We start from the raw sequence: 22,274 nt of genomic DNA, 5'->3' as shown, positions 1-22,274 counted from the left end.
CGGAACAGCTGTCACACAGCTGAGTCCTTATGTGAACTAAACCGGGAACTTCAGAGTAGCTCAAGATGGGATTAGCGAAAAGACACTGTGACCCATCCCTTCTCCGTGAGAGATTCTCCACTGCATTAAAAAAAAACACCCACACAATTCAGCCTGCACCCTGCTCTTACCATACATGCCTACGCATGTCATCCCCAAAACACCTTCAAATACCCAATCACTCTGGAGGAAAATATTAAAATCTTTATTAAAATAGTATTAAGCACTTACAGGGTGGCTTCATCTTTCTGAAAGCCATACAAATACTCATGAGAACCTCACAACATCCCTGTGAGGTAGGTTTCTCCTATGTAATTATGTGACTGTTTCATAAATAAAAGATGATGCTGTTTAAATAATCAATGCTTATTTGAAGATGGTGACTTTGATTTCCCTGCTTAGGCAAAAAATATGTTGGTTGCTACCATTTTTCCAGCACATCTAAGAAGACAGAATGGCACAGAAAAGTAATGGAAATGATCAGATGTAACTGAAAAACAGCACTGAATGGGTTAAAGTGCAGTTCTAACCAGAAAACTTACAGTACAGAAAACAGCATAGGGGCTCCTAAGGCTGTAGGATCTCAGTGGCCCCTGGTCAGATCCTGCCCAATTGAAAAGTGACAAAGACTATTCGAATGGTCAACTTTGCAAATGAATGACTGACAAACAAAGGGTTCCTCCTGGGACTCTTAACGCCACTGACCCGCCCTGGCTCAGTTCCCACAAGAGGAGAAAGCAGAGGCAATGAGGGATCTTGCAGGTTCAGGCTGCCTTCAGGCTTGTTGGGAAGAACAGCACACAGAAAAGACACGGCACAATGGGGCTATAGAGCAAGTGTCTAGGCCAGTGCAGAGACACGGAAGCCCCAGGTCCCTTTGTACCATGAATCTCAGAAGTTGGAAGAAGCACAGGGAAGTGCAGAGTTTGATTCTGTCTGAAGCAGAAGGTATTTCTTTGTTCAGGGGGTTCCAGCCTGCTCCCATAGCATGCAAGGTCAGGACGTGTTTCTTTCCAAGAAGATGACAGAAATATCTTCATATGCTGTCTTTCAGCATGGGTCTATTAAAGTAACAGTGACTTACATTTCCTTTCATTTGACTGCTGTAGTTGCAGAGGAACAAAAGCTTCCCTATAGAGAGTGACATCAAGGGCTTCGTCAGGCTCTCTGAGAAGTACATGCTGCAAGTAGCAGAACGGAATAAAATCAGTCTCAACTTTTTTTTCTCAGAGTCTCCAGGAGCTACATCCCCCCTTTGTCAAAGTACATCGTGGCTGTATCTCATGCAAATGCTGCAATATGTTCTCCATGGGCACATCTATTCATGCACAAGGAACTTGGTCTGAACCACTGAGACTTTGCATCAGTGAACATCAAAGCTTACTGCAAATGCTGTCCAGGGTCAGATCTTGGCAGGGGCGGGGGGCGGGGGGTCTCACTTCCTTGAAGAATTCCCAGCTAGTGAGGATGTCTTGGAGGAGGTCATGCTCGTATGACTCTTTTGGGAGCCTGCTGGCTGGGGGGATGGTTTCTTTTTCATCACTGGAGTTTTGTTCTTGCTTTTAAACACCTTATTGGGGTCCAGCTTGTTCACAAAGGAATCAGCTTCTTCAGAGAGGAGAGTTGTGTTGATGGCTATGGGTTTATACATGTTAAACCATTGCTGAAAGGCAGGATGGTGGGGAAGAAAGAGGTTAAAATCAAACTACAATTAGACATTTCCACCCTGTTTCCCCTCACATCTGAGACTTGATTTTAATCATACACCACTTATCAGTCTGCAGTTTACAGGACTCCACAGAGTGCCTCGTGATAAGGAGAAACAAGACACAGCTACAGCCCCAGCCCCAGTCCTGGAACTGCCTCACATTCCACACAGGGAAGAGGAGAACCAGACACAAACCTAACACTACCTTTCCTGCAGTGTAACTCCTATCAGGAGCAACCCTGATTTAAACCACAGGAGGAAAAGCAAAGGGAGGGGATGAAACTAAACCACATTTATTTAGATTCAGAGAAACAGAAAAGATTAAAAAAACTTGGAATTTAAAAGTGCTTATAAACTGGAACCAAACTACTTGACCTTCCCAAAATATAGGTTTCCTTCCTCTCTTCACACATATAATAATTCAGGGTTTTTAGCTCTTTATGTAAAGGATTTTGTGTTTGTTTCTCTTTGGCCTGATTTTACATATATAAGAGACCACAATGATTTTTTTATTTGTTCCCAGATATCACCACAATGTTATGCCCTGCAGCTCTCATCTCTTACTGTTTTTCCTATCAGTTCTCCATTGATGAAGTCTGGAAATAAAACTGTAGGGGTTGTGGTATTACAAATCCCACTGAAACCATCAGCAAAGTGTTGAACAAGAGTGTTGAACATCAGCAAAGGTTAAACAAAAGATCAATACCAAAATGTAGATGGCAATCTATTCATGTACTGCTTGATGGAACACAGCTTTAATACACCACATACCACCCTTGAAGACCTTTAAAAATGACAATGGTTAACATACCAGGAGGATTTTAACTAACAGAGGCTGCAAATGATTAGGGAATACATGAATGATTTCACTAAGGTTTGTGGGCACACTGAACATAAAATATTCTAGCAGTAAAGTTCCAGAAAGGCAGAACACAGGCATATGCTAGAGCACTACGTACACAGCCTTGACTGATAAAGTAGAGCACAGTGTAACAAGGAAGACACCAGAAACACAAAGAGGGTCAGATCTGGGGGGTCTCACTTCCTTGAAGAATTCCCAGCTAGTGAAGATTCTACAGCCATTGATAGATGGGAAGTCAGCAGTGATTTTAGTGAGTAGTTCTGATGTACGCAGAGGGCTGAGGCAGGACCAAGGAATGTCATGCTGGTAAGACAGTTGTCATGTCTGGGTGAAGTGCAGGACACTCATGGAGACCCACCTTGCCAACATGCACAGACACTGCACAGGCTTATGTGCTGTGTTCGGTCACACTGTCAGATCCACTCCCCGACTTCCCAGAAGGTGGAAGCAGGGTTAGGGCTGAAGGCCAAGTGAAGCACAGAAGAATGGCAGGAGCCTCTAAGAGCAGGGTTCTGGCAGAGCAGAATAGCAATTTTAATAATAATAAGGGGCTGGAATTGTCACAGGGCTGTACCTGGAGCTCTCCTGTAACTACTTCTAGGACTGCTGGCATTTAAATTGCCCCTTTTTGGGCATCATTTTTATCAAGGCATCCCTTCATAACTGAGAAGAATGCAAAGGCATTCATATTCTTGGCAAGGCTCAAGGTCATAGTCTTCTCTGGGCTTCTGCCTAATGTGTGCCTGCATTTTCCTGTCCACCCAGAGAGCAGTAGGCTCTTGTTTGGTGCTATGCCCAGAAAAGTGATCTAGACAAATCTTATATAGCTTGTGGGGATGAAGGCTTTACATCTCCTCACTTGCCAGCAGTCATGGAAGCAGAGGTTGGCTTCAGAGTCAAGAAAACAAAGAAATAATTGAAGTTCCACCACCTGCTACTACAGTTCAAAGGTAGAGCCCAAATTGGGTGAGAAGAGCCGAGTTAACACAATGTTAGTGAATTCACTAACATAAACAAATGACTGGTAACACGCTATAGTGGAAAGGCTCAAGACTGCTTGTCAAAAGGGAGAAAGACATTTTTTCAGTCTATACTTATGTGAGATACTGACGAGCTGGATCCTGCTGTCCTACCTTGGCCTGGGGGCTGACCCCATAGCTGGTGAAGGCATACTGCCACTGTGGGAGACCCAGGTGGGTAATGAGCAGGCGATAGTAGGCTGTGAAGGTTTTGGTGAGGAAATGCCAATACAGAGCTCTGTCCAGGAACCATATCTCTGTGTCCGGGGAGACAACTAGAACAAACCAAACATAAATTACACTGTTGCTTTGCAGTGATAAGATATGCCTCTGGCCGTTGTCAGGTGGGAGACAAAACATATTTCTCAGAAAAGCTGCAGCTTCTTAAACACAGCATCCCTGATTAGCATAGATGATTATCCAGAGGCAATGCAGTTTAAAGGTTAGAGGTTGGGGACTGAAAAGGATTTGCTTTTGCTCCCAGTCTTACTAAAAATACTTGTGCAATAGCCATTAGATTAATTTTCCCCACCATAAAATGGATGCACTGCTATTCCTTCCCAACCTGGGACTGAAGTTCTACATGGAATTTGCTTGGACATCAACAACTTTTAGGGTAAGTTCAAAGTACAATTATGGCAAACATTTATCTACTCCACAAAGCAAAAAGTAACTAACTCAATTGTCTGCCATCTGCATTACTGAATAGAGTCCAGAGTCTGGAAGTCATGGCAGTGTGTACTGCCAATAAAAACACACTTTGCAAAATCTTTCCACAGTGATCAAATATTTCTCTAGTCGTCACATCCTTTGGAGCATAAAAAGAAGTGTTTTTACTTGGGCAACTGAGATGCTGAACATCGTCAATTAAACACAGTGCCCCCTGTGCTGACACCAACACCTGTAAACAAGGCTCCCTCCCCTTGCCCTGGTTATCCGCTGCGTGTTGCAACATCGCCAAGACTGGAAGGCACGAGGACAAGTAAGAAGTTTCTGCCTTGGGCGTTGTAGTCACACCCAATGAAAGACACACAATAACAACCAAAGGGTTTTCTTAAGAATAGGTCTATCACAATTGCACAGCCCCACACAGCAAACATACAGGTATACACGTACACCTAGTGACCTGTGCACCGTGTCAGATGATGACTACTGTACAAGTGGCTTGGGTATTTCACTAATCCCTAACTGACAGCAGATTTCTGTGTATCTGTCAGAAGGAGAAGCTCAGCTCACATGTTTCGCTCTCCTGCTCAACCCTTCAACCCAAATTTTGACCTAGTTAGCACTTGAAGGCTCTGCGTCCATGCACAAGGTGGAAGAACCAGTCTAAATCTGTCTCAATCAGCTACAGACCTTTTTTACCATCTACCCCTTGCTTCTAAGCAGCATTAGATTCTTTCTCATCAAAATGTAAGGGAATTGTTTGGAGACAGGCAAGTAAGCAGAGGTATCTTAGAGCTGAGCTCTAGCCTTCTGCATTATTTCAGCATGACTGTCTGTAGGTCATACGTGAATGCTTCCCTGTTTCAGTGTGCAAGTATGCTATGCATGCAGAAATCTTAAGTTATAACTTGGACTCAAACATTAAAAGGAGGGAAAATGTTAGCTCCAGTTAAGTCTCTGTAATGTTTAGCCCCCGACTTCAGCGGAGACAGGATGTCCCTGCAAACCTTCATCTACAAATTGCAAAGAAGATCAGAAATGTAAGCTGATTTTATGCATGTAGCCTCCAGACACAATCCACAACAAGAGATGACTAGCTTTGGTCTTTTCAGTCTTACCTGGTTTAGCGTGCTTATAAACAAGACAAACTTTCCCATTGCCATTGCAAGGGTCTAATTCAAAGATAAGACTACGAGAATCAAAGTGTGGCTTCTCTGGTTTGTCTCCGTTACCTAAAAACAGAAAAAAATCTTCATGAAATCTGTTTGGAGAACTGACTGTGAGTCAGCTGCAGAGAGTCTATCTATCTGATACTTATTAATAAATCAGCTGAGGAAGAACTAAATCAAACTACCATATTTATACTTCTTAGAAAGGATTAAGTTCCCTGTGTTTTAACAAAAATAGTAAGAAAAATTTTAATCTTCATTAGGAAAACAAATTACAGAGTCAAAATCTGATGGCTGGAAAAAGACATCAAGCTGCCCTCCAGTCCTTCCCTGGCATAAAGCAAGATCAGCTTTACAGATGTCACTCCTGAGAGGCATTTGTCTAAAAGTCCTCCAGTGCTGTAGATACCACAGGCTCCAGGCAGTCAGCCCAAATCCATGGTTATCACATAGAAATTTTCCTCATGTGGACCCTGAATCTTCCTTGCTGCAATGGAAGCCCATTCCTTCTGTTCTATCCACCACCTCTTTTTTCCCCCACTTTCTTTTTTTCTCAGGAGGACAGGGAGAACAGTTTATTCTTTTTCTCTTGATAGGCGGCTTTTATGAACTTGGAGACATATACATTTTTTTCATATATTCCAGTGTGACATCAGTATCCTTCTCAACAGACACATGTTCTGACTCATATCCAGCTTCTGACCCACAACCTCTACATAGCCTTTCCACAAGACCATTTTGGGATTGTGCAGGCAAGTTCTTGCAGGATATAATTTTGAATTCTAATGGTAGGAAGAAGGGGGCCACAACAGCTCTACTCTTCAGAAGAGCTTTTCATGAAAGTCAGGATGAGAACACTGGTGAGGATGTAACTTTTTCTCAGTGTACCTTATAACTGGATCAGTGGCAGTCTGAGTGGCTAAATGGAAGCAGAATTTGGCCCATTTCATTACAATGGCTAGGAGATCAGGACTGCAGCCAAGCCGGAATGTGCAAAAAGAAACTTTTAGCCACATTTAGAAGCTACAAGAGCTACAGAGATAAGACTGAAATTAAATAGGAATTTTCTAAGGAGTCAGCATGACACCTGGCTCTGTTCTTATCTTCTTACTTCTTCCAATCTTGTTAGACTGAAAGAGCTCTGAGAAAAAGCGTGGACTTTTTTTTTTTCTTTTTCTCTCCAAACTGCAGGATGCCCAGCATTTTTAGGCAGTCTGGAAACACATATTTTCCAGTGCCACCTCACACTTACATGCATTTACCGGAGTTATTTTTCCATATCCAGCTGTCTTTTCAATACCAGGACAAAACCTGTTATCTTTTGTTCATGTAAACCGATAAGCACACAAAGACTTTAGAAGCTGAATCACTGGAGGAAGCCTCTCTTAAAAATTTAAGTGGAGAAAAGGCAGAACAGGAGGACTGCCAGGCTGTTAAGAGCATGCAAATACTACTAGAGACTACAGCATTAACAATTCCCAAGAGGTTCACAACATACAGGTCTACCTCTCAAGCCTGAAGGGAACTAGTAGGACATAATAGTAGGTCAGGCCCAGGAGACAAAGGAAACCCCATCTACTTGGAGTGACCTTTTCTGTTGCTTTACCCATGTGCTACATCCTAACATTACCCTAAACAGAGCAAAAGGGATGAGATCTAGCTTGCTAAGAGTACCTTACCTTCCTCGTCTGTGTCATCTTCCAGGTCAGCAAGAGTTGGTGCATTAGGCAGAGTGTACACAGAGGAACCCCCAAGCCGACATAGCTTCGAGACACTATTAATCACCATGGAGCCCAGGGGCATTGGGGTATCTGCAATAATACTGATCATTAATCACACCCAGTGTCAGGAGAACATAGGAGGCACTTCTTCCACACATCATTGTGTGGAAGGTATACCCAGTTTTTCTCTCCCTCTGTTCTAAAACATAGAGGGGGAGAAAAGATGGGTGGACCCAGCAGGCCTGGACACTTAACCAAGTCAGGCTCCACAGGAGCAAAAATTAGGCTTTTTCAAACACAGAATCACACTTACGGGTGACGTGACAGCATCTCAGAATCGTGCAGCTATGAGAATTACACTGCTGGCTAAGCCTGTGCTGCAGCTGCTAGCCCAGTCCTGTGAAACTGGCTATTAAAAATCCCGGTTAGCTACAGCCACCTCGTCAAAACTCTTTTCCCTGCTGCTCTCTTTCCTACCATAAACAACCCCACCTATTCAGAGTGTATTGGGCAGCTTGTCCTCTTCCACCCCATGTGCCTGCTCAGGCTTCCACCGCAACGCAGGATTTTATCAGTGTGTCAACATGTTGGTGCTCCTCAGTGAATGCTTGAGGACTCGTCACTTGTCTCTCCTTTTAAGGACTTGTACTGTTACCAGACATCAAGCCAACAAGGACCCTGTTCAGCCATGCACCAGTGTGAAGGGCCTCAGAAGGCACTACTGAATGCTCACTCAAACAAGACAGTTCTGCGAGCTGCCTCGGTCTCTTGTATGCCCTGAAAATAAGACCCTTCAGAGGTCACAACACACTAAATCCCACTTGAGTCACAACGGGACTTGGTACAGCCGCTAGAGCCCTGATGTCAGCTGTCTCTGAAATGAAATTCCACTTCCTGAGGAAAACCCTGCATTTGACACCCATCTCCAGAAGCGAGCCCCATTTGACAACCTCGCTTGAAGACAACGAGAGACAGGGTAATAGCTGCAGGGTTCCAGTGCAGAGCAAACAAACTGCCTGATTCTTGCCAAACAAGGATGGACAATAAAGCTCAGTCCTGTTCTCACTTCCACCACTGACTCCAGAAGTAACTGCAGCGAATGGACTTTAGCTGGTGGAAAGCAGAATCAGGCTCAGGCATGTACATATACCTTTTAATGAGAAAGAGGCGTTATCAGAGGGTGACTCTTCCTACTGATTTATGATAGGATAATGTGCTAGAGCTCCTCTCTCCATGAACTACAGAGGGCGTCTAGGTATGAGATTTAAACTGCATATCTAAATCTGAGTGTCAACAGATGGCCAGTGTATTACAGAATGGTATTTATGACATGGAGACTTGTTTGGTTTCTAGCCAGTGCTCAGTGTACGCATCTGTTCTGTGGAACAGGCTTTGCCCTGCTGCATCAGGAAGGGACCTCTGATGTGCAGTCACATATTTTTCCTCACCAGGACATTGCTAAAACAGTCTACAATCCCATGCAGAACTGCAGTCACTTACTAATTCAGAGGTGAATTTTTTTAGTCACTGACCAAGTTGCCTAGCAGAAACAAACTACTTCACTTTTTTGCAAGTTAAGGAGTGGTGCTAATTTTTCATTCAAAATTACCTGGTGCATGTGCTTTTGCTCAGACTAATGCAGGATGCTGACAGATATGTATTGACTGTGCAGAAAGTAAGTTTAACATTACAGAAATTCTGCAAAGGAAATACTGGATGCAATGAAATGAGTATCATTTGATACCTCCACTGAGGTATCAGTGGAGAGGAATACATAGACTCACCATCGGTCTTCACACTCCAGGTCATCTGGAAGCCATCGGTCATCAGATAGAAGTTCTTTAAATCCTCCGGTAATATGCAGGAGTTTTTCTGCAAATCACAATCAAAATGTTATGGGAAAATGCAGAGCATGCCTCAAGCCCAAAGAACAACTGAATATTGGTACAGATATATTTGCCACCATAGGTTTTAATCTTTGTTAGGAAAAGGAAGGAACTCCAAGATGACTCAAATCAGCTCAAATATCTCATCCTAAAACCTTGAGAGAAAACTGCATATTTCTTGGATCAAAGATGACTTGGGAAGGTTTCACAATGAGCAGTCAGTCATGAGATGATTATTACAGGATTGTTCCCCAACTGAGATGACGTATCATCCTTTGACCCTAACAGTCACTCCAAGATTGCATATATAAGAACACTCATATATGTAAGCCATATATATGGCTTACAAAACTAGAGTTTTGCTTTAAGTGAAATCAGACTAAACCTACCTATTCCACTAAAGCATGTATAATATCAGCACAAGGACTCTTCTGAGGGAATTCAGTTCCAAGTAGGTGAGAGAAGCATAGACTCAACAGTCGCACATAATCAAGCAGGCTTGACGTTTCACTTAACAAGCAGCATGTGTACAAACACACATAGAGTCAATCTCACAAACCTGCTGGTCTGGCTTCATCCCACCAAACTTCAGCACTTGGCTGGGGCTCCTAAGCCTGCTTCTTTCTGATCCAACAGTGAAAGAACAGTCCCCTCAAGGGACCCAGTGAGAGTGCTCCTAAGAACCAGGACCCTTATACACATTTCTTGGTTGTGGAAGGAGCCTGTCTTAACTTAAGAGTCTTCAGCTAAGCAACAAATATGAGGAAGGGAAAATAAAGGCTTCATCCCCAGAACAACAGGAAGCCCAAAGAGCTATAGGCAATTGCAGACACTGCTCCTGGTGACAGGACTGGCCGCAGACCACTAACCCTCCATTCCTGTTGATGTGTCAAGAACACAAAATGAAACAGTACAGAAGCTTGTCAGTTTTAAGAACACAAGCAATACGCATGACTAAAAGAGTTACCTATTGACAATCACAGGACTCTGAGAGCTACATTTTAAAGGGAAAATGGACAAATAATGTGAGATTTGCAACACAGCATGTCTGATAATTCCAGTACTTTTGTGACAGGATTTTCAGTCTTTTCTAAAAAAGGTGTATTTCTTTCATTCAGCCATTTTTAAAGACAAGCTGTTGGACACGATCTGCTCTTTGTGCAATGAATTTGACCCTCAAAGTAAGAAAAGATAGAATTACAAACTTTAAGAACATTTATAGGTCAGTAGTGCTGTCCCTCATATAGGCTTAATCTGCCATAGATAAAGACATTATTCAGGTAGGTATTTACAGCCTGGCCTCAGAAGCCTGGGTGCGTTTTGGAGCAGTTATGGAATTGCTTTGGAGAAAGCAGAGGAGTCAGATGTTAACAGCTTTCCAGTATTGTGCCTCTGCTGGGACTACTTCCCTATAGCTACTAGAAAATGCAACATTCAAAGTCTCATAAAGGAAGAATATTTGGGTAAGCAGTAGTTACGGAAAAGAAACATGCACACGCAGTTCATGTAGCTCTGCTTCACTTGGGACATGAACTTGTAACATCTCAAGGCCCTTCTGCCTGTTAAAGCTTTATTCATGGTCACTTTCTTTGAGTTGTTACAGACCCTGTCCCCTCAAGTGTGGTGTATACACTCTGCAGGACCCTCTAACACGCCCACAACTTTCACTCCTGTGTGTTAACTTACTTTCTAAGTGTATCCGTTTATGCTGACAGACAGCTACTGACAAGTCCCAGATACTAATGGCTTTGCCGCTTGCCCTTGGCACAGTGCTCTCCTACCCCAGGTAGGGAAAAATCTTCAGAGGCAACAGGTATTAAAGCAGAGAATCTGATACTGTAGAAACTTTGTTTTGAGAAGAATTTATTGTCCTTTGATAAGAGTCTGCTGATGGCTGAGGCCCTGGTGGTAAGTTTCAGGAGATTACTAAACCACATGGACATATCTGAAGTTCTTCAAATGCCTTTAACAAACACACCTCCTTCTGTGGGTTCTTCTCAGTCCTAAATATTTATAATTTCATGCTGTGCTTTCACCACTTCCAATTTCAAGCTGTAATTGTAAGCACAGTGAGTGACTAGGCTTAAAACTATGAAGAAAGAAAATATGACAGACCTGTCAAACCTTTACAAAGTCTCAGAAGAGTATAAATGTTTACACTGCACTTTCAGTCCATTTCACATCGCCCCCCCCCCAGTTTTAACTAATCTACCCCAGCAGTAAAAATACACATGGGAAGAGCTCTCTTGACTTCAGAGTGTGTTCTCCTCTAAGCAGGAAAACCATCCATTGGGATGACAAAATCTGAGACTTTAAAACTTCCACTGTAGTATCCAGTAAATACTAGCACAAACCATGCGCAGCACATATTTTACAAACCTAGCTGATTAAGACAAGGGAAAAATCATATCTGGGTAGGCCTTCTGCTCTGAATCCTCTTTTTCTGGATGGAAAGATCAACGTGCACATTTCTCCAAATGACTGTCCTCCCTCACTTTGTTTTAGGATTCTTTCTAACCATGTCCCTTTGTATGACCTTCCAAATGATGGTGCAAAATCCATGGGTGGAAAATGCTGTACCTCAGCAAATCTGGGGTCTATAGGAAAAGGCATCTGTATAGAAAGCTTCATTAATATCCATCTCTCCCATCTGACGGAAACGATTGACTAATCTGTCGGACAGCAGAGTCAGAAAAACAAGCCACTACCACATCTTTAAAATGGCTTCTCAAGCTCTGTACTCCCCCTGCTCAACTGGTAGTATCCAGCTTTATGATCTCCAGCCCCATAAAATACAATATTCCTAATAATGTGCCAGAAGTGGCTTAACCACAGCCCTGGCAAGCAGCTGTTTTCACTCCAGTCATCTGGTTACACTCATCAGCTCATAAAACAAAACATCCCAAGTGCCCAATATAGTGTGTGGGTTCCATTTCTTTTGCTTATTGTCCATAATATCCCCAAATAGTCTCCCAAGAAAGAACAGTCCACTGAAGAAAGAGAAGAATATTAGAAGCAGGGTAGACCTGCTTGCCAAGACCTGAACAACTAAAACACTGACATATGGCAATTCACTTAAAGCACTGTTGTAACAATGCATCCTAAGCAAATATACTAAAGAAAAGGACAGCAATCAAGGCACATTGCTCTAGAGGGACTTCTCTAAAAACCTGAATGAGATTTATCCAACTTCTGGGGACAAAAGGAAGGTATTTATGTGACTTCTCAGGGCTTCCACACAGCAGAGCACCTCAGCAGCCACCTTTCTTTCCCCTAAATGTTCTGTGACTGGTCTGCCCTAGCTGCCGGTGAATGCAAAAGACGTTAATTTATGTAAGATGCTGAGACACTCTTGTTGCACCTTTTATAAATCTGATCTGGCAGAGGGGGTCTCCCTGGAGATCACCTGAAAGATACAGGGCTGGGGGTAGACCTGTCCCCTGCAGCAGAGAACAGGATTTGGCAATTCTCTTGAGGATGGTGTTGTGTAGCTGATTTTTTTAACTGGCATAATATGAGGCCCCACAGGAGGGGAACACTGTGTCAGAAACACTATCTACCTCCCAGTAGTTCTCCAGCCTCTCCTCCACTATGCAGCTTGAAGAAATATACCTTTCCTCATGCATTGGTTCTGCTGGATCCACCTCCTCACCACTCCCATGGCCAGGGCCACAAGGCAGGTTCAAGATGGGCAGATCCTGTGCTCCTGGGGATCGGGGATGGCAGGCTCGCCCAGTGCTGAGGGAGGGTCTTACAAGGAGGATGACAAGAAGGGCCCTTGTGGGTGCTCATGCCAGCATGTGTACTTTTGATCAAAAAGAGATATGTTAGAAGCAACAAGGAAGACTTCTAGAATAGCCAGAAAACACCACAGTTCCCACTGAGATTTACAGGCACAGAGTTTCTAAATTGTCTGGCAGCCTAAGACAGTCCACAACAGGAAAGCACCAGACTGCTTGAGGGTGTTTTTACGGTTTCATTACCGGAAAATAAATCTTTGTAGACAAAGTGCATAAGGAGAAACAACAAATTCCCCATGCAGAGTTGTAGAATATCAACGCTTCAGCAAGAGTGGTGGGCAAGGATCGCTTACAGCCAGTCGGGGCAGTTCAGGCACTGCTAACAAGCCAATTAGAGGAACAGGCAGAATGACCCCCTTCATTTTGCTTGGCCTGCTCTGGTGCTGAGCCCTGGGACCTCCAGCTCCCTGTAACACTTTTTGAAAACCAGAACAATGATGTGAGTGACTTATTTCTCTTCTGGTTGAGGCAAAAAAAAAATATGTGGTTCAGACACTGTTGCTGCAGATTCCAGAGTGCATCCTAGCAATATTTTGGTATAACATCTACTTTTAAAAACTGCACATGGAGGGGAGCAGGGCACTTGCCAACCTAATTTTAGGAGTGGGAACGGGTTCATAGGACAAGATACAGTTATTAGCACTGGTGTTCCAGTGACCTGGTAACTCTGTCTCTACTCACCCTTCTATTGCTTGCCTCACTTGCTTGGGGACAAGATGACATCTTGGTAGGTCTAAATATAGGAGAGGTGAAAAAATTATCTGTATTTATGAAAATAACTTGTGCTTCAAAGTTTTGGGGAAGCAATGCTACCCATGTAAACGCTTGACAAACATGTACCTTAAATATTTTGCTGAGTGTGCTGATTTCTGGTAATTGATTTCAGGTTTGATTTTGTGAAGTGTAAGACTTAACAGTTCTTTCTGCCTCTGCAGAAACCCTTGGAAAAAATCTGTTCTCCTCTCCTACTGTCTTACTGCACTGCGTCCTGCCATGAAGCTTGCCTTTCAGACTGAGACAGCTGGGGCTGTTCAGCTTGGAGAGGAGAAGGCTCCAGGGAGACCTCATAGCAGCCTTCCAATATCTGAAGGGAGCCTACAGGAGAGCCAGAGAGGGACTCTTTGTCAGGAAGTGTAGTGACAGGATGAGGGGTAATGGTTTTAAACTGAAAGAGAGGAGATTTAGATTAGATATTAGGAAGAAATTCTTTACTGTGAGGGTAGTGAGACACTGGAACAGGTTGCCCAGGGAAGCTGTGGATGCCCCATCCCTGGAGGTGTTCCAGGCCAGGCTGGATGGGGCTTTGAGCAACCTGGTCTAGTGGGAGGTGTCCCTGCCCATGGCAGGGTGGTTGGAACTCGATGATCTCTAAGGTCCCTTCCAACTCTAACCATTCTGTGATTCCCTGCAAAGCCTCATAGCAGTTAATGGACATCCAACAAGCTGTTCTAAGATTTTAAAACTTCCATTGTAGTATCCAGTTAAATACTAGCACAAAGTGGCCACAGCTCAATTTAACAAACACAGCTGATGGAGAAAAAAAAATTAAAAGCATATTGACAGCATTATAAGAATATAATTTTAATGATTCATTATTTTAAAAAGGCTGTTTTTCTTTTAAGAGTTTCTGAAGACCATAGATTTTCTCTCAGAAGCAATAACTTTCCATTGTAAACCTGAAATAGGACTGGAAAAAATAGGTCAAGAAAAAAATGCAAAAAAATCTTAAGAATAGAGCTTTTATTTGGTAAGTCTCAATGAAAAGAGAGGTTTTCTGGGAAAAAGAATGTAATTTTGGGAATAGTTTGACCGGTTTTCCCTACAACACATAAAAAGGCCTGCAAACACTTTCATAACCAAAGACGTAAAGAGAAGTTAAAAATACAGACTGACAAGATCTTGTTCAAATCTAAACGCTGGAGAAATGATTGCGTGTATAAGTATTGCCACCTAGTGGCTATGAGAAAAAACAACACAGCGATAACTGAACATTGAGTACACTTAAACTTGTATTCAAATTCAAGCAGGATGAGTTTGAGGAAAAGGAGGTGCAAGTTCATCCAGGGGGGGGTCTTGCGAGGTCCCGAGTGCTATACACTTAATCATCACTTCAGGATGTAGGCAATTGCATGGACCGTGTCAGTTATCCAACTTCATCCCCAAAGCTCAAGGAAAAAAAGGAAAAAGAAAATTGTAATATTTTAATTTGAGAAGGGAGATTTCGGGTTTTGTCAGTGCAACAGGAACCAAAAGCAAAGAAACAGATAGCAAAGTCCTTCACCATTAGCAGTTCAGCTCAACTGTATCTACTTAATTTTCACTGTTTACTTCCACAATTAACTTACTCCATCACTGGGGAGGAAGGGAGCTGAAGTTTTGTTTTGACATCTTTGGATTGAAGTGCTTTGGCTACAGGAATTAAAAATTTGGCTTTAAAAGAAAACTCAATTCAAAACAAACCCAATTTAGTTTGGAGGAATAGCAGCACCTGAGAATGAGAAGCAGTCCTCTCCACTCAACAGACGAATGAGCAAATGTCGCTCTGCTGCTCCCACACCTGAGCTGGCTCCCTGTCAGGGTGCCTCAGAATTTCCAGCACGGTTAATCTGACACCTTAACAACAGCTACAGGATATCAGGAATCAGTTCACATGAACCTGAAAAACCGGACATTTCTGCCTGACCACAGTTGCTGGCTACTGTACAAGATTCAGTAAATAACGCAGGTTTACATCACATACATTCTGACCCAGATTTACAAATTCTTCAAAAATATCACTAATTGGGACAGGGTGTTACCAAAACTAGTGAATGATTTTTCCCTACTTTTTAGGAAAAAACTGTAAATGGCAAGGTGTCATCAACTGGGAAGTTATTTTACAAAATGGTAACAAGTGCAGTCCCTGGGAGCATGTGTGTTAGGACGTAGCCAGGGTTGGAGCAGAGGATGATTCACCTAACTCTGTCCTCAGCCATGCCCTTTTCCAAAGGCCAGTCAGCTTCTACTGTCCCTTCCGTAGATATGAGTGATACTTAGAAAGCAGTTATTCTCCCACAGTCAAGGGATTGACAACCAAACGTATATTCAAAAAGGGGTCCAAAAGTGTCATCTCTGCCCACCAGAGTCACACAACAGTATTCAGGAGCACTCTGATGCAATGAGGTCAGTAGAGTCAAGGTAGCACATGCCAATCATAGTCTTCTAGAACAGGCAATGGAACACGCCTTGGCCAAAAGATTGGGTTTGTTAGCCAAAGAGGAGGTAGAAGGATGGACTATGAGAAATGGAATTGAAGAGCTGAGATTGAAAAGAGAAATAGATAACTGGAAAGAACTGGGTGGCTCAGTGGTATTTTCCAGCTTGAGGCCTTTACCTTCAATGGCTATAAATAGTAAAGACTCTTCATTTTGTCTTCAAGGGTGTTGGAAAATGATTTCAGAACTGAGTCAGAACAATGTTTCTTCTCTACTGAGTCACCACTGTTTCTGCCTACTACAGTTATGTGATTTCTTCTTAGAGTTGTCAGTCTCAATATACCCACATTGATGAAGCTTCTCTAACAGACCAGGTGCATGGGATAGCCTAAAACCTGATAATACCTGATAAAAAAAAAAAAAAAAAAAATCTGTTTAGGCTCCATGGTGCATCAAACTTGGCAGCAGGCTGTCTCACACACAAGCACAAGGCATTAGACAATCTCTGTGGGCCGCTGTACATTTAGACTGACCTCCTCGCAGTGTTATCACGAGAATACTCACTTGCTCCCATGAAACGATTGTGTGGCGTTCGGCTGGCTCCTTTTCCACAAACGTCACCTCAGCAACTCCTGGAGAAGTCTCTAAAAAGAGAAAGAGGAGCATGTTTGCAGCTGGCACAGGTGACACCAAACACTGTGAGACAGGCAATTTTGCAAGCTAGCCTGACTGACAGCCCGGGAAAAGGCATTAATGACTACAAGCATTGTGCTAGTGCCTCAACAGTCGCTTTCTTTTTTGTGTGTAACTGTACTCAGTGTGTCTTGGCATGAGGATACCTAGTGCTGCACCTGAGTGTGCCCAGGTGGCCAAGAAGGCCAACAGCATCCTGGCCTGCATCGGGAATAGCGTGGCCAGCAGAAGTAGGGAAGTGATGGTGCCTCTGTACTCGGTGCTGGTGAGGCCTCACCTCGAATACTGCGTTCAGTTCTGGGCCCCTCACTACAGGTAGGTCACTGAAGTGCTGGAGCGCGTCCAGAGGAGAGCCACCAAGCTGGTGAGGGGTCTAGAGAATAAGTCATATGAGGAGAGACTGAGGGAACTGGGCATGTTTAGTTTGGAGAAGAGGAGGCTGAGGGGGGACCTCACTGCCCTCTACAACTACCTGAAAGGAGGGTGTAGAGAGGTGGGTGTTGGACTCTTTTCCCAAGGGAATAATGACAGGACCAGAGGAAATGGTTTAAAGTTGCGGCAGGGGAGGATTAGATTAGATATTAGGAAGAATTACTTTACTGAGAGAGTGGTCAGGCACTGGAACAGCCTGCCCAGGGAGGTGGTGGAGTCACCATCCCTGGAGGTATTTAAGAAACGTGTAGACATGGCACTTCAGGGCATGCTCTAGTGCCCGAGATTGTTGGTTTGTGTCTGTTTGTGGGTGGGGTGGGGTGTGGTTGTGGGCATTTGTTTTGGTTTGGTTTTGGTGCTTGGTGTTCTGGGATTTTTTGGGTTTTTTTGTTTGTTTTTGGTGTGTGGTTTGTTTTGGTTTTTTTTGATTGGTTGGACTCGATGATCTCAAAGGTCCCATCCAACCAAAAATATTCTGTGATTCTCTGATGCCATCCTTTGATGTTTTTTATAGAGATATACATACACATACACACACACTTTTGGTATGTGATCTTTTGCAGAGGATTCATGGGAAAATCAACCATGGGTTCCTGGGCAAACTCTAAAGAGAGACGAATCCTTCTTTGTAAGCGTGCCCTGCAGTTTCAGTTGGGTTGGATATTCTCAGCTTGACACAAGATGTTGTGCAGTGCTGCTATGAATTGCTAACAACCACATTCCACAAAGACGGGCACGCTTCAGCACTGGATTCAGTGGGTTTGACCAGACGCAGAACCTGATCCTGCTGAAGGGACCTGCATGAGCAAACATCAGGAATCCCAGCTGGACAAACACAAACCTGTTATGAGCACCGAGCTCATCATTTATAAAAATCACCTGAATATTTTATGGGAAAGAATCCTGTACAAATGTGAGATCCTAATCTACACGGTGCTATTCTTGCAGGTGCATGATGGCAGAACAGTCTCCTTTACACTTATTTTATAATGTTTTACTTCATCTACAGCCAACTGAAATAGTTCCCACTGACATCATTCACTTTGGACCAGGTCCAGAAAGATTACCAACTTGTTGTTGTGGGAACTGCAAGCCCAGCACACGAGGCTGTGGAGTAGAAGTGATCACTATGCAGGGCTTTCAAGACTGGCTCTGCTGTGAAAGTCCTGGCTCCCAAAACAGTCACACGTATTGTAATTGCTTTCTGGTAAAACATACACAGTCCACTAGACAGGAAAGGCAGGCACCAGAGAGCTTTGGTTTGGTTTTTATCTCCAGTGTTGGGCTTTTAATTCTAGCAATGGTGTTGCCCTTGTTCTTCTGCTGGAAGAGCAGCACAGTTTCAGGAATTCTAAATTTCATTATAATGGGAAGTACTGATTGTTACATTGTCAGATAATTTAAAAGACAAAGCATAGCACCAGAAAAACAAACTCCAAGTTAAAGACAGAAAAAAGGAAAAAAAAAATAAAAACACAGTAGGTCACCTAGGTAATCTGTCTGGCCAAGGTGGGTGGCCAACATACAGCAGACAGATGTTTTGCCCAGTTAGGTGGGTGTAAGGCAGGGGGATCTGTGTCTTGCTCAAATATAAGCTGTGCACATGTATTCTGCTTCTGAAGAAGTGTGTGGAATCAAGGATCTAACTGGTCTTAAGCTATGCAAGCCTTATGACAAGTTAAGAGATCATAATAACAGAGTAATTGTTATTTCTGTGATCAAAGAAAACAGCAGGGATGTTTAATTCATCATGTACAACGGCTCAGCTGGGATGACGGAAGATTAAATATTATATCAATCAAAGAAGATGTCTAGGAATGAGAGAACTGCAACTTCTAAAGAGGTCTGAACCAAATCCAAGATCAAAAGAAAGATAAATTCTGTCTTAAAAGCCTGAATGTTATAGTAAAAATATCCTGTGGGTAAACTGAAGACCACATTTAACAGGTGTGTGTAGGAATGGATGGGAGCTCCATAAAACTTTAATGAGGAAAACAGGAAGTCGGCCATGGATGGCTTTTTCTTCCAGATGGAAGAAATAAAGAAGCCACCTAGGTTAGACAAGGGATATAGTATCAAGCTTAACTAGTTCAGAAGACTCCTCCCTATCAACTCTTCTGAATCAAGATCACAGTAAACTGTCCTATTTTTAGGACATTTCATGTACAAGCTTCCAAAAACGCTTTGCAGTATTAATCAGAAAGAGTCAATATAATGGTCTGATACAAAGCTGAAGCAGAAAATGACTGCATCATCAGTCTGTACAGTACTGCTGATACTGCCCGTAAGTTGGATAAACTCTCAGCATCTTTTTAAGATGTCTGAATAGCTAAATTCTTATCTAATAAATACTGTAAATAGTGAATTATAGTCCTGCTCTGGGCAGTCCAGAACAGCTACCACCTCCCATTCAGATTTAGTTGTGAGCAATCAACCTTTCTGAAATTTGCTATTAGTCATAGAACTTCAAGAAAATAAATCATATTGGCAATGGGAAAGATGCCTTTCTTTTTTCAACAAATTATATCCTCCATAAAGCTTGTGAGAAATCTCCCACCTTGTAGGGACTTCCAGAGAGACTACACGTTAAAAAAAAAACACCAAATAACCAACCCCTTCTCCCCCAGCCTCACATAGAAACTTTGCTTAAAGGAGGGTTTTTGAAACATTGCCATGAAGATTTGTTCATACGTTGGAAAACTGGGTCTCGAGCTCTCATATACTGCATGTACAAAATTTTCTTGCTAAAAAGCAGTACATTGAGTTTCATTACATGATCTTTTCTATCTCCTGAAAAAACTGTTTCACAAACTCAACAGAGTTAAAAACCTATTAATGCTTTTACATTATGCTAGGCAGAAAAGTATCTACTGGCGTCATGACATTTTCCAAAAGAAGATTTAGAATAAGATCGTTTCTAGCGCTGCAAATTACCGAGTACGGCATCTTTCTGAATGAGATACCCTTTGTTAATGGAAAGAAACAAACACTGAACAGATTGGTAATGTTTGCCAATTAGTTAAGCAATTCTAATTATTATGGTGGCACAACTTACATGTTTTGGACTTCTTCACTGGGAAAAAAGGCACAAAATTCCCAGACGGAGTGGAGAGACAGAGAAAAGAATCAGAGTAAAATGTCATAGCAATGGCCTGGAGTGCACATTGTTATATTGCACAATACAAGTTATCAGTTATGGGCAGTAAACCAAAAATATCCAAACACAAACCAGGGAACACCTTCCATGTGAAAGGAATGCTACTGGACTTTCAAAGCCAAACCTGCATTGCCATGTTTTGCTGGTGTAAATAACACCTACCCAAAACAGTTTGTTTATACAGCAATGTTACTTTTGTACATAGTTAACATCATGCAGATCTCATACATCTGAGCCTCGGTGGTGAAAATGTGGGCAGAGCTAGTAATTTTTTACAAAGAACTGCTTCAAAGAAGCATTTGTCATGATGGTTGATCATCAGTAGTTTCACCTTTTAAATGCTCTCCCTGAGTAGAATGATAATGTTATCCTGACTTCACAACTGGAAAACAGAAAAAAACAAACCAGAAAAAATCCCCCAAGAAGTCCAATAACAAGTGAGTAAGATAACACTGAACAGAGATTGAGTGTGAAATCCTGTCCTCACTGAAGCTCACAGCAAGAATTTTGCCCATATCTTTTAATCTCATCTGCCTGAGCAGCTACCTAAAAACATTTGCTATTAGCTATACACTTCGGTTACCAGATGAAACTCACTGTCGTGCAATACAGCGGCTGGGTGAGGTAATTATGGCAGTCACTTCTGGCTTTAAAATTCATAGGAAGAACTTCTGGAACTGCAATTTGTAATGCTGTCGTACACAAGGCTTGGGATAGGGGTATTGCTTTCCACTCATACAAATATAACAGTTCTGTGCCCCAAGTTGCTGAGCGGTGAAAGGTCTGATGCTAAAATCCTTTACAGAGGCAAACACTTCCACCAATTCTTGTGATTCTACTGCCATGAGTAAAGTTTTGTCTGAGAAGCCTTAATTTTAAACGTTGAATGTCTTGCACTCCCAGTGAACTTCAATGGGAACTGCAGAGAAGCAAGGCGGCCCAAGATCTGAGCAAAAACTGGAGATGGCAAGCAGGGGATGTTGTGGAAGAAGCCCCGGGGTACGGGAACAAGCTGCAGTGTGACTATTCATGGGGAGCTGATCCTGAGCAGCCTCAGAGATTAATCTTCTGCTGAAACACTGCACCACAGCGAACTCCTTCCATCGGGCACGCTACCTGCTGGTGCTACATTACAACAGGGGCTAAGAACTGGGCACGGTTTTGAACAAAACATCGCTTTATCTTTCTTTGATTTTTCAGGGTCTCTTATGTTGAGAGATTCAGAGTTTTGGCCGTTCGTGCATAGGAGAAGCACAGCTTTCTGACGCCAGAGGGGAAACCCTGACACAATCCACCAGGCAGGTGTGACCAGGCTTCAACCAGCAGCACGGTCACCTCCCGGGACGCAGGCGCCCGGCCCTCGCAGGCTGAGGCTGCGAGGCCGGTTCTCGGCCGCAGGGCAGCCACAGGCAGCCACGGCCGGGGCCGGGCCCAGGCAGCCATGGCCAGGGCCGGTCCCACCGCTGCCGCCTGAGGCGAGGACCAGGCCATGGCCTCCGGCCCTGCCCTGAGGGAGAGCGGCCCCTCCCGCCACCGGGCGGTGACCATGACAACTAAGCGACACACCCCTCGCCGCCCCCCACGGCTCCGTGGCCTCTCCCAACAGCCCTACTCACCCAGTATCCGTGTGACCCCCAGGGTGAGCTTGTCCAGGTAGGGCTTGATGCCGGCGGAGGGCTTCTCCTCCATCCTCAGCGGCCTCCCCTCACCCTCAGCACGCCGGCGAGACCGGTGGGGCCGTGTGGGTAGGAGCCCCTTATGTCCTTCTTGCCTCCCTGTAGCGGAGGCTGTGCTGCCGCGAGGTGCGCCGGGAGTAGTAGTTCTCTCGGCCGGAGGCGGCCGGAGGGGAGTGGCCATTCCGCAGGGGGGGCAAGGCCCCCCTCACTCTCTGGTGATCAAGGACTACAACTCCCAGCATGCCCATGTCC

General features: G+C 43.6%; 1 protein-coding gene across 3 annotated transcripts; it reads right to left on the bottom strand.

The window, feature by feature from the left end:
* Nucleotides 1–228: 228 nt before the first annotated feature.
* TPGS2 (tubulin polyglutamylase complex subunit 2) lies at nt 229–22,058 on the bottom strand. Of its 3 annotated transcripts, none has more exons than XM_074166206.1 (7): nt 21,963–22,058; nt 16,629–16,708; nt 8,969–9,056; nt 7,143–7,274; nt 5,413–5,526; nt 3,743–3,903; nt 229–1,702 (listed from the first exon to the last, which is right to left on the bottom strand). In XM_074166206.1, exons 1-7 carry the CDS (start codon nt 22,033–22,035, stop codon nt 1,475–1,477), a joined length of 876 nt encoding a protein of 291 aa, XP_074022307.1. In that variant the 5' UTR covers nt 22,036–22,058; the 3' UTR covers nt 229–1,474. The 3 variants fall into 3 exon arrangements, with proteins under 3 accessions (XP_074022307.1, XP_074022308.1, XP_074022309.1); XM_074166207.1 differs by having other exon boundaries at nt 1,475–1,702; nt 7,143–7,171; nt 8,971–9,056; XM_074166208.1 differs by lacking the exon at nt 7,143–7,274 and having other exon boundaries at nt 1,475–1,702.
* Nucleotides 22,059–22,274: the final 216 nt, after the last annotated feature.

This window comes from Numenius arquata, chromosome Z, assembly GCF_964106895.1.
Source record: "Numenius arquata chromosome Z, bNumArq3.hap1.1, whole genome shotgun sequence".
In the NCBI taxonomy this organism is placed as follows: domain Eukaryota; kingdom Metazoa; phylum Chordata; class Aves; order Charadriiformes; family Scolopacidae; genus Numenius; species Numenius arquata.
This window is presented reverse-complemented; position numbering and strand designations above follow the sequence as displayed.

Coding starts and splice junctions, on each gene's coding strand:
- TPGS2 (XM_074166206.1), bottom strand. CDS start 22,035: ATGGAGGAGAAGCCCTCCGCCGGCATCAAGCCCTACCTGGACAAGCTC. Junction 16,709..21,962: donor GGGGGTCACACGGATACTGG/GTGAGTAGGGCT, acceptor TTCTCTTTTTAG/AGACTTCTCCAGGAGTTGCT. Junction 7,275..8,968: donor CTGGAGTGTGAAGACCGATG/GTGAGTCTATGT, acceptor GTATTATTGCAG/ATACCCCAATGCCCCTGGGC.